The 12,406-nt window shown below is 49.6% G+C and overlaps 1 protein-coding gene across 1 annotated transcript in view; it reads right to left on the reverse strand.

The window, feature by feature from the left end:
* The window catches only part of ZNF106 (zinc finger protein 106), a 110,085-nt gene that overhangs the window by 26,209 nt on the left and 71,470 nt on the right, over positions 1-12,406 (reverse strand). Inside the window, exon 14 of the mRNA XM_082275520.1 lies at positions 12,029-12,145. Within this exon, the coding sequence (XP_082131646.1) occupies positions 12,029-12,145 (117 nt within the window). The remainder of the gene's footprint in view (positions 1-12,028; positions 12,146-12,406) is intronic.

A 12,406-nucleotide genomic window follows, 5' to 3' on the forward strand; every position in this document is an offset into this window, starting at 1 on the left:
TGCATGTTAGAGCATGACCTTCGGAGACAGGATTGTATAGAGGCACGGATCTGGGCAAGGATACAGAAAAACCATCTCTGCAGCACTCACCAATCAGGCCTGTATGGTAGATTGGCCAGATGGAAGCCACTCCTTAGTATAAGGCACATGACAGCCCACCTAGAGTTTGCCAAAAGGTAGCTGAAGGACTCTCAGACCATGAGAAACAAAATTCTCTGGTCTGATGAAACAAAGATTAAACTCTTTGCCTGAATCTGGCTAATACCATCCCTACAGTGAAGCATGGTGGTGGCGTGGTGGATGTTTTTTCAGCGGCAGAAACTGGGAGACTAGTCAGGACTGAGGAAAAGATAAATGCAGCAATGTACAGAGAAATCCTTGATGAAAACCTGCTCCAGAGCGCTCTGGACCTCAGACTGGGGCAAAGGTTCAACCTCCAACAAGATGACGACCCTAAGTACATGGGTCAAGTAGCCAAGATAACAAAGGAGTGGCTATGGGACAACTCTGTGAATGTCCTTTGAGTGGACATTGTCTGTGCACACGTTGTAAACGTGTGCACAGATGGCCTCCTTGCAAACCTGCATTACTGATGCCTGATGATGGAAGGCCCTGGAGGCAATAAGCACCCTAGTAGAAGGCCCTGGAGGCAATAAGCGCCCTAGTAGAATGTGCCTTAACAGGGAAAGGAGGAACCTGACCCCTAATTGAATAGGCCTGAATCACTGTCTGCCTAATCCACAGGTGTCAAACTGGCGGCCCTCCAGCTGTTGAGGAACTACATGTCCCATAATGCATTGCAAGGCTGATAGTTACAAGCATGACTGCCACAGGCAGAGGCCTGATGGGACTTGTAGTTCTGCAACAGCTGGAGGGCTGCCAGTTTGAGCCTCACTCTAATCCATCCGGAAAAGGTCGCAGCAGAAGCGGCCAACACTTTGAGGTCCAACCCTGAGTACAAACAGTGAGTCTGACTTCCTTAAAAGACCCTGTCTGTAGCTGCCAGGTACACCCTGATTGCCTAAACCACATTCAGGGAATGCAGAGCAATTTCCCTAGGATGTTTAGGCCTGAGACATAGGGAAGGCAACACAATGTCTTCATTCAAATGGAAGGAACGACCTTTGGAAGGAACAACGGACAGGGATGAAGAACCACCTTAGCTCTGTAAACCAACAGGTTAAGTGAACGACAAGACAACGCTGCCAGCTCCGACACCCTGCACGAAGAAGTAATAGCCACCAAAAAGCCCACCTTCTGGGACAACATAAGCAAGGGAACCACCTGATATTTTCGAAGGGAGATTCCTGGATAACTGACAACACCAATTTGGAGGACCCACCGCAGTAATGGAGATCGCACTGGAGGAACAAAGTGTCAAGGCTCCCTGGATAAAGGTACGCACCAAGCAATGTGTGGCTAATGAACGAAACATGGCCCTTGATGGTACTCAAGGCCAGACACTGATCAACCCCCCCCCCCCCCCCCCCCCCCCCGTTGGAGGAATGTCAAGATCTGAGTCACCGAAAAAGGAGCAAGGGAGAATCCCAAAAGACTCATAGCACACAAAGTACGCCTTCCTAGGGGTAGATTTTTAATCCTTAGTGTAGGAATCAACGATTCAGACAAACCTCTATCCCTTCAGCACCTGGCTTTCAACAGACAAGCCGTGAAAACCAGTGGCTGTAAAGCAGGATGGAAGATTGGCCCTTGGGACAGCAGATCTTGCCTGAGAGGAAGTCTCCAAGGAACATCGGCGACCAGCTGTACCAGATCGGCATATCAAGACCAGCGAGGCCAGTCTGGAGCAACTAGAAAGACCGGAATCCCTTGCTGCCTCGATTCTGCATAGGTGTCTTGGCAGAAGTTTGAGAGGGGGAAAGGCATAAATCAGACAATACTGATGCCAAGGAGCCACTAAATGCGTCTGCAGCGCTGGCCAGAGGATCCTGAGACCATGCCACAAACCTCTGCACCTTCCATGGAATGTTTACAGCAGAGAGCTGGAACAATCGTCCCACCTTAGAATGTCAGCTACTTCTTGTGCCCCCATGGTGACTGACTTAGACCATGACCATGGCATTGTTCGATTTAATTCATACCAGACCACTCCCGAAGACGATTGCTCAACAATCCAGACAAACTGTAATTGCTCAGAGTTCCAGACTCTTCCCGAGTCCAGACCCCCCCGAGCACAAGCTGTGCCGAGGACCTCTCCCCACCCAGACAGGCTGGCATTTGTGGTGACAACCGCCCAGTACAGGGGGAGAAGGATTTCCCTGTTGAAGAGCCGGAGAACAACGCCACCTCTAGAGACTGTGGATTCTTGTCCCATGTCATCAGAATCACTTTTTGCAGAGATCTTATGTGGAACTGTGCAAACAGAACCACCCTGAAGGTAGACACCATCAGGCCCAGCACCGGCATGCAAGCCCAGAGGGATGACCCTCTGCTGGCCAACAGAAGCTGAATTGCCTCCTACAATTTCTGGAGTTTTTCCAGAGGAAGCAACACTCTGGCTGAGGCCGAAACCACCCAGAAAGTCCAGTTTTGTATACAGAACCAGAGCAGACTTCTGAAGGTTCAGAATCCAATCCAACTCCCTCAGAGATCACAGAGCAATCTCCAAGGTGTCCATGGGAGCAGTCAGAGATTCTGCTCGCAGAAAAAGATCTACCAGGTACCCCAGTATCGCGTTCCCATGATGACGCAACAATGCTAGCACCGGGTCAACACTTGTGAAGACCCGAGGAGTGGAGGTGAGACCAAAGGTAAACGCCACAAACTGATAATGCTCCTCGCCCACGGCAAAGCAGAGGAAGCGCTGGTGACCGTCACATATTGGAATATGAAGGTAGGCGTTCTTGATGTCGATAAAAGCGAGAAAATTTCCATATGTGGAGACGCCACTACCGTGCGAATGGACTCCTTTCAGAACTTCTATACATGCACAAAGTTTAGTGCCTTGAGGTCCAGAATTAGACTTATCTTGCCTTCCTTCCAGGAAACTGTAAACAGGTTTGAGTAAAACCCCTGAAAACGGGACCAGAGCAGATTTTTTTTAAATCTTACCGAGTCTTACAGAGTCCGTACAGTGATTGACAAGTCGCCCAACCGGACTGAATGCGAGTCTGCTCTTGCAGATATGCGTCCTCGACATCGATAGAGGCCTAAAAAGTTCCCTTGGTGTACCCGCACAAATGCAATTCAGAGCCCTGAGGTCCAGATTTGGACGCACTTTCCCTACTCTTCTGGGAACAGTAAACAGGTTTGAATATTAAAGCGTTCCCGAGAGGGAATCGGCACAACCACCCTTTGCGACAGCAGATCTTGTACTGCCTCTCGTAGATCCCTTAACCGATCTGAAGATAGGCGTAGATTGGACGGGAAGAATCTGTCTAAAGGTCGGGACCTGAATTCGATTTTGTAACCCGATCGGAGCAGCTCGTGGGCCTATTTGTCCAGAATCAAGGAGGTCCATGGTTCCGGACAGGAAACTGAGACCTCCCCCCACCCCAGATACGGGTGAGGGTGTCCTTTCATGCAGACAGAGATTTGTCCGCAGAACAGCTCAGTCAGGCATTTCAGACAGCTTTGACATGGTACCCGGATAGCTGCGAGTAGGCCGCAAGCCGTGGCCTCAATTTTCAGCTTGATCCGGCCGCGTGAGGCACAGACCCTCGGATGAAGAAACATCCGCCCCCTATCAAGCCTATACCTGCCGCAGGGAGCCCAAAAAACTGAATTTTTGTAAAATCTTACCGTAAAATTCCTTTCTCCGAGTCCTCCGACAGTCGCCGCCACTTCATAATCTTCACTATTGGGGTAATTGACCTTTGCTCCCCAGGAGTAGCTAGGCAACAAGATTTGTTAATATCAAAGCTTTTAGCATATCACACCCCTAGGGGGTGGTCCCCTCAGTCAATACCTCCCTGCTTCCAGCATTCTCAACTCAGTTTCAGTAGCATAGCAGTAGAGTACATAAACAAACCCCAAAAGAGGGGCGGGGGCGGCGACTGTCGGAGGACTCAGAGAAAGGAATTTTACGGTAAGATTTTACAAAAATTCAGTTTTCTCTTACGTCCTCCGACAGTCGCCGCCACTTCATAATTTTCACTATTGGGGACGTCCCAGAGCAGTGTAGACATGAGGGGTGGGAAAAAACGCAGCCGCGCATAAAGCAACGCAGTACCCACATCAGAGAAAGGAACCTTACCAAAGTAAGAGAACCAACCTGGCAACAGGAAAACGTGCTCAACAGGAGCAACAACCCAGGAAGAACAAGTAACTCAGGGGTAAAAACACCCCAACAGCCAAGGCCCCAAACAAGGGACCCTAAGGCACTGCCGCACTAAGAACTTTACGGCCAAAGGAAGCATCTGCTGATGCCTGAACATCCACTTTGTAAAATTTTGAGAAGGTGTGAACGGACGACCAAGTCGCCGCCTTACACACCTGGGCCACAGAAGCCTGATGACGATAGGCCCAAGACGTACTCAGAGATCTGATAGAGTGCGCCTTCACAGGGAAAGGTTAGGTCGCAAGACCACCTTATCCAAGTGAATCACCAAGTAGGGAGAGCTGCAGGACAAAGCCGCCAGCTCAGACACCCTGCGAGCCGAAGTGATCGCCACCAAAAACGCAACCTTCTTGGACAACAGAGACGAGATCTCCCTGATCTTTTCAAAGGGAGCCTGTTGTAACACGGACAGAACCAAGTTCAAGTCCCATGGAGGCAAAGGTTCCCTCCTAGGAGGGGCCAAATGTCGCACCCCCTGAACAAAGGTGCTAATCAATGAATTAGACGCCACTGGGCGCTGAAAAAGAACGGCCAGCGCAGAAATCTGACCCTTAATTGTGGCCAGCGCCAAACGCTGGTCTACTCCAGTTTGGAGGAAAGCCAGCACTCTCGACACCGAGTAGGAGCGAGGAGAATACCCCCTGGACTCACACCAGGCAAAGTACGCTTTCCAAGTACGGTAGTAAATTTTTCCCGAAGAGGCTTTTCTAGCCTTGATCAAAGTGGGAATGACCTCAGGGGAGAGACCCCTATCCTTCAGGACCTGGCTTTCAACAGCCAGGCCGTTAAAGCCAGCGACTGTAAAGCAGGATGGAAGATCGGCCCTTGAGACAGAAGGTCGTCCCGAAGCGGCAGACGCCACGGAGCGTCGACTGCCAGATTTACGAGGTCTGCGTACCAAGACCGGCGAGGCCAGTCCGGTGCCACCAGAATCACCACGTGCGGTTCCGAGGCCAGCCTGCGAAGCAGCCTGGACAGCAGCTGAATCGGTGGAAAGGCATACATCAGACGATACTGATGCCAGGGCACCACCAACGCGTCTGAGGCGTCTGCCCGAGGATCGCGCGTCCTTGTCACGAACCTTTCCACCTTGTTGTTCAGACGAGACGCGAACAGGTCCACATCTGGAAGACCCCACTTCGCGCACAATATCTGGAAGACATCCGGGTGAAGGGACCATTCCCCCTGGTTCAGGGTCTGGCGACTCAGATAGTCCGCCTGCCAGTTCTCCACCCCCGGAATGTGTACAGCCGTTATCGCCGGGACGTGCGTCTCGGCCCATGACAGAATGCGGTTTACTTCCTGAGCAGCACTGGCACTCCTGGTGCCCCCTTGATGGTTGATGTAGGCCACTGCTGTGGCATTGTCCGTCTGAACCCGAACCGGACGGCCCTGAAGCCGTTCCGACCAATGCAGAAGGCAAAGTTTTATCGCTCGCAATTCCAGAATGTTGATCGGAAGGGAGAACGCCCAGAACACCACCCCAGCCCGACAGGCTGGCATCCGTGGTGATTACCGTCCACGACAAGGGACGAAAGGACTTGCCCCCCGACACCGCCGGGGACTGGAGCCACCACAAAAGACCCCTTCGGGTGTGGCGGCTCAACGAAAGCCGCTGATCCAGAGATTGTGGACGCCCGTCCCACTTGGCCAAGATCTCCGCTTGAAGACCCCGCGTGTGAAACTGGGCGAAGGGAATCGCCTCGAAAGCCGAGACCATTAGACCCAGACATCTCATACATGTCCGGAGGGACGAGCACTGAGTGTCCCTGAGGGACCCGACCTCGCCCTGAAGTGTCCGGAGCTTGTCTTCCGGCAGGAAGACCTTCGCTTGAGCAGAGTCCAGGATCATCCCCAGGTAGGGAAGACGAACCGACGGACACAAGGTTGATTTTGGAAAATTTATCGTCCAACCAAACTCCTGCAGAGTCTGCAACGTGGTGGACAGGTCGTTCACCAGGCCTTGACTGGTCGCAGACCGAAGCAAGATATCGTCCAGATATCCCAAGACAGAGACGCCCTGGGCTCTCAATAAAGCCAGGACCGGCGCAAGCACCTTGGTGAAAACCTGCGGAGCTGAAGCGAGACCGAAGGGTAACGCCACGAATTGGTAATGATCTTCCGCAATGGCGAATCGAAGGTACCTCTGGTGACCCTCGAAAATGGGGATGTGAAGGTACGCATCCTTCAGATCGATGGAGGCCATGAATTCCCCCGGAACCAGGGCAGCCACCACTGAGCGCAAGGATTCCATGCGGAACTTGCGAACCCGCACAAAGCGGTTCAGAGCTTTCAAGTCCAGAATCGGACGCACTTTGCCCTCCTTTCTGGGCACAGTGAACAGATTGGAGTAGAACCCCCGAAATCTGTCCCGATGAGGCACCGGAACCACCACTCCCTGGGCCCGCAGATCCCGCACCGCCAGGTGCAGATCCTGCAAACGCTCCGGAGACAGCTGAAGATGTGAGGGAAAAAATCTGCTCGCCGGCCGAGAGAGAAACTCGATCTTGTATCCAGATCGAACGATTTCCTGAACCCACCTGTCCCGAATGCGGGCCAGCCAGGGTTGAAGAAAACCGAGCAAACGTCCCCACACCCCAGAACCGGGTGAGGGCGCCCCTTCAGGCCGAATTGGTATGGGCAGCGGGCCCGGACTTCTGCTTACCTGCCCACGGCTTCTTCTGAGAGCCTTGGCCCTTGAAGGGCTTGCCCTTGTATTGTGACCGAAAGGCACGAAAGGACCCCTGAGAGGGCCTGAACGAGGTATTCTTCTTACCGCGAACAAACTTATTCTTGTGAGTTTGGGGTAAGAGAGTGCTCTTACCCCCGGAAATTCCCTTTATCAGAGTATCCAAAGACTCGCCAAAAAGGCGAGATCCCGCGTAGGGTAAATTAGCTAAAGTCTTGCGAGAAGATTGGTCAACCGACCAACATTTCAGCCATATCAGGCGACGGTTCAACACTGCGACACTGGAGAGGCATGCAGCCAAAGGGACTAAATCCAAGTCCGCATCGCACAAATACATGACACCCTGATGAACTTGATCCACCATAGCCAACGTTGTCGGCGGAGCAGAGTCAGCCACCAGGGTGCGCCTGAGCACCTGCGTCCAATCCGCAATAGCTTGGGCTGCAATAATGGAAGCAAAAATAGGCTTCAGCATAGAACCAGCAACCGTATAAGAATGACAGGCCAGAGACTCCAATCTCCTGTCCGTAGGGTCCCGGAACACCAGGGTATCCTCAGCAGGAATCGCAGTAGATTTATTCAAAACTGCCACCGCGTGATCCACCTGAGGCGGCACACACCAACGCTCATCAGTGGTGGGTGTAAATGGATAACGCAGCTTGAACTTACTTGGCACAGTAAAATGCTTCTTTAAATTGCGCCATTGCTCATCAACAGCGCGCTGAAATTCCGCAGGGCAGGGAAAAGCCTGCGCTGCTTTGCGTTTCCTTTGCGTCCCATAAGAGGACATCAAAGCAGGAGGACACGGTTCATCTTGCAGATGCAGTGTTTCCTTGATAGAAGTAATCAACTCATCCATGAGTGCAAGCTCTTCAGGCGAGCCAGGGGGAGAAGTATCAACCCCTTCTACCTCAGCCTCCCCCTCAGACCCCATAAGGTCCAGAGATGAACGAGACCCTGAGAAGGGCACTCCAGCCATAGCAGCCCCATCGCCCTCTGAATCAGAGGAAATGGATAACCTGGGCCGTTTTGCGGATCGATCAGCCATCAGCATCTGCACCTGAGAAGCCAAGTTCGCCACCACAGCAGCCAGATCAGCCCCCTCGGGGGATGCAGCAGCCCCTTGGCCCCCCACCAAGGTGGGAGGAAACTTGCAATCCTGAGAATCCATGCCCCAGTATCAACTGAAATAAAGTACTGCCCCTTTAAGACCGTGGCGAGCGCAGCCCACTGCACACTACTGCATGCACCGACCCCCGCAGGGATAAGGAGCACTGAGCAAGGAAATACAGGATAAGGAAGGTAAAAACCTGGAGAGACCACACAGGCTGCTGCCACTGATCGCTGTTCCAGAGCAAAAGGAAGTGATGCAATGACTGACCGCCCTATATAGCCTATGAAGGCTTCACAAACATGGCCGCTCGGCTGAGGGAATCAAGGCAACAAGAAAATGGCACCGACATGTGCTCGCAGGAGCGATCGCCGCCAAAATGGCGGCGTTTGGCGCCAAAACACCGCGCTGTAACACACAGGGCCATTCAGCACAGTTTGCCAAGAAAAAATGGCGGGCCGCATCAGCGGTCGCCGCATAGCATGTCTGATCCCAGTCTGCCCCATACATCTCACACAACAGAGCGGGAGAGCCCCCAACGCCCCCCCCCCCCCCCCCCCGCAGCCCACAGAAAGGCAGCTATTCCACACAGGAATCGGATAGGGAGCTCAGCACTTACACAGACATGCAGGGTCACACAGTCACAGACTGACACCCAGACAGGTCCCCACATAGAAATTTACTTACCAGTCCGGATGGCGTGGGGAGCCTTCTCTAGCGACAAAACCGCTGTACTGAGGACAGGGAGTGTCGCAGCCAGGACGCAGTGGACTGCGGTGCGAAACCGCAAATGGCGTCCGGTGAGGTAACCACCTCACAGGCAGCATCCCTGCAGCGAGCAGGGATGGGTCGTTCAATATGCCAGGAAAACCTGAGCTGAACGCTCGATGGCAGGCTGGGGAAACCCCTGGCTCTCAGCCCTGGAATCCAGGGTGGCCAGACCGAGACCCAGCTCCGCACGATCATCTTCATCCGAAGAAAACTAAACTAATGCTGAGAAAAAAACAGCTAAGTAAAAGAAAGAGAAAAATACTTGAAATAAAATCAAAAAGAGAATAGAAGGCTGAGACTGAAAGCCCCAGCACAGTAACAGCCAGCCACTCCTAAGCTAGGCAATTGAAAACTGAGTTGAGAATGCTGGAAGCAGGGAGGTATTGACTGAGGGGACCACCCCCTAGGGGTGTGATATGCTAAAAGCTTTGATATTAACAAATCTTGTTGCCTAGCTACCCCTGCGGAGCAAAGGTCAATTACCCCAATAGTGAAGATTATGAAGTGGCGGCGACTGTCGGAGGACGTAAGAGAAAACATCCCTGCCCCAGTCACTAATCCTCAGGGGGTGGGAAACGTGCTCAAAAACCCTGTGTGCGAGCAGGACAGCCTGGTCAGCAACAACCTCATCCACCCCCCCTTACTAGAGCAAGTGGCCAGGCCAGCTCCTACCTAATCCTGGGAGGGTCGGGTGTGGGGGTAGGTTGGGGCCAAAAGACCACCGTGACTGTTAGAGGGGCTGGGGGAATGGAAGGGAACCCGGGGGTCTGACCATCCCGCAAGGGCGCCACTCCAGACAGACTACCTCTCCACTCGAGTTGGGGGTGCTGACGGCCAAGGGGTATGCTGCGACTCAGGCCAAACCAGGTCGTGTGCGTCCCTGCGAGGTGTTTTACTCGCAGCCCAGTCCCCATCCATTAGGGCTTGGTCTTGGCGAGATCTAGCGCTGCGCTATAACTTGCACACGCTCGCTGGCCGGGCTGGGAGACCTTAAGGATCTAGGATAGTCAGTCCGAAACCCAGGCAAGCTGTTGATTGCAGTTCTCCCAGGAACGTAACTAGCTAAAAAGTTGAATTTTTAACAAAGGTTCCCTTTAAAATAAAAATAAAAAAGACAAGTTAAGAGCAAAGTCCCATCTGGGAACTAAAAAATAAGAAGTAAAAAATCAGCGCAGATACTCTAAAATCGATGAACCATAAATATCTATATAAAGTATTTATATATATCTATATAAATAGTAGATACTTAAAAATAACTCGACGATACTTTAAAACATCAATCTTCAAACAATAAATGATAAAGGTGCTTAAGTGCCAAAGTGAACATGTAAATTGCTGAATCAACAGCACTTAAATAGATATCCTGTGCAAGGTGAACACTGAGACAGAATCAATAGTACAAGGTACTGATCCAAAAAAAGTTCATATATGGTGAAGTGATCAGGTGCTTCCGGTGACTCCCAGTGCAGACTTTTGTGAGCTACAGATCCAGAAATAGGTGTAATGGCCGCTCACCTCTATTAACGCTCATTAAGAGCGTTTCAGGTATCGCACGTCAACCTGCAGACCTTAGGGAATATCTCCTCTGATAATATCCTCTGAAATATGGATGCCCTGTGTATATCACACTCCAGATCTTCTATGGTGGCCTCAGATAAAGGATGGTTGCTGCAAAGCTCTTTAAGGCACTCGTTTACCAGGGAAAGTCATGAAGGGTTCTCATAGTGTAGTATGTTCAAATAAAGTTTAATCGATCAAAGTAAAAGTTACACTTACAATTTCGTAGACAAAAAAGTGTCTACGACAGATTCTTCCCGTGCAATCTACGCCTATCTTCAGATTGGTTAAGGAGATATTCCCTAAGATCTGCAGGTTGACGTGTGATACCTGAAAGGCTCTTAATGAGTGTTAATGGAGGTGAGCGGCCATTACACCTATTTCTGGATCTGTAGCTCACCAAAGTCTGCACTGGGAGTCACCGGAAGCGCCTGATCACTTCACCATATATGAACTTTATTTCACCATTCATTTATATCCAATATTGATCGATTAAAATTTTTTTGGATCACTACATAGCTTTCATCTTCACACTGAATATAGTGTATATATCCAACTTGTAGATATATTGTTCACTTTTATATTTATCATAAATCAAATTTTTTGTGCCATTGAAGAGTTTTAGTGTTTTACCTTTCATAGGGCACTTATATTATTTTCAATATTTTTTCCTTGTTTTCCGCACTTTACTTCTTCATGATGATCACTTTCGTCACGTCCTATTGATTCACTTTAGTATATTACTGAAGAGTTGGATGGCTTCACTCTTCATAGGGCACTTCACATTTATATTTTTTCTTCTTTTCTCCTGGCTGAATTTTGGATCAGTACCTTGTACTATTGATTCTGTCTCAGCGTTCACCTTGCACAGGATATCTAATTTAATAGCATTTAAGTGCTATTGATTCAGCAATTTAAATATTTGTTACTGTTTGTGCACGTTCACTTTGGCACTTAAGCACCTTTATCATTTATTGTTTGAAGATTGATGTTTTAAAGTATCATCGAGTTATTTTTTAGTATCTACTTTTATATAGATATTTATGGATCACCGATTTTAGAGTATCTGCGCTGATTTTTTACTTCTTATTTTATATTGTTGTATGTGGTGACACTACAAAATTAGCTGCAGATTTCTGGTGCTCCATTACTCTACCTTGTTACCTCCTCTTTTCCGTTTCCTTCTCTCCATCTGGTAGCGCATAGATTTATCTTTACATACATCTGGGAACTAGGCCGTACTCCTAAACTAGGCAGAAACAAACTGGAGCCTATAGCAGAGTGCGTGGGTGTACGCTTGCAGGGACGGCCCCATAGGCGTGGTAAGTCTTTTTCCTACCTAGTATTCTACTCCTGTAGGGGGCAGCATAACCCAATGGTCAAGAAATATATGAAACTGCGTCTGGCAATGAACAATAGAGAAAATAAAAAAAGCACTAATGCCCTAATAAAAAAACTTTTCAATAAAAAGCTAAAAAAAAAAAAAATCTTCATCGTAATTACATGCAGCTACATTAGGGCCATTCTTACCTTAATTAATGAGACCATTTATTACAAACTCAAAGAATCTGTCTCAAAATCGACACAACAGCTCACATACCTTGATGGAGAAAGTGACCACTGTTCCATTGGCTAGACCTGCATAAAGGATTTTCCATCGCGAGTGCAGACACAAGACTCGTTCACCAACATACAAGATATCAATGCACTCCTTGGTCTAAAGACATGAAGGTAAAGAAGGTTAAATAAGACCAATTCAAAAACTTATTGTACAAGACATTAGATTATTCTTACCTGACACCATAAAACAGTACTCCACTATTTGATAAAGTACCCAACAAACCATAAAATTACAAATTAAGATATTTTGGCATTGATAACAGGGTATGTACTTGGATAGAAGACTGGTTGCAGGAGGGTGTCGAGAGAGTAGTGATTATTGGCATATATTCTGAATGATCAGCAGTGGCGAATAGGG

The sequence above is a fragment of the Pelophylax lessonae genome (genome assembly GCF_965119305.1).
Source record: "Pelophylax lessonae genome assembly, chromosome: 13".
In the NCBI taxonomy this organism is placed as follows: domain Eukaryota; kingdom Metazoa; phylum Chordata; class Amphibia; order Anura; family Ranidae; genus Pelophylax; species Pelophylax lessonae.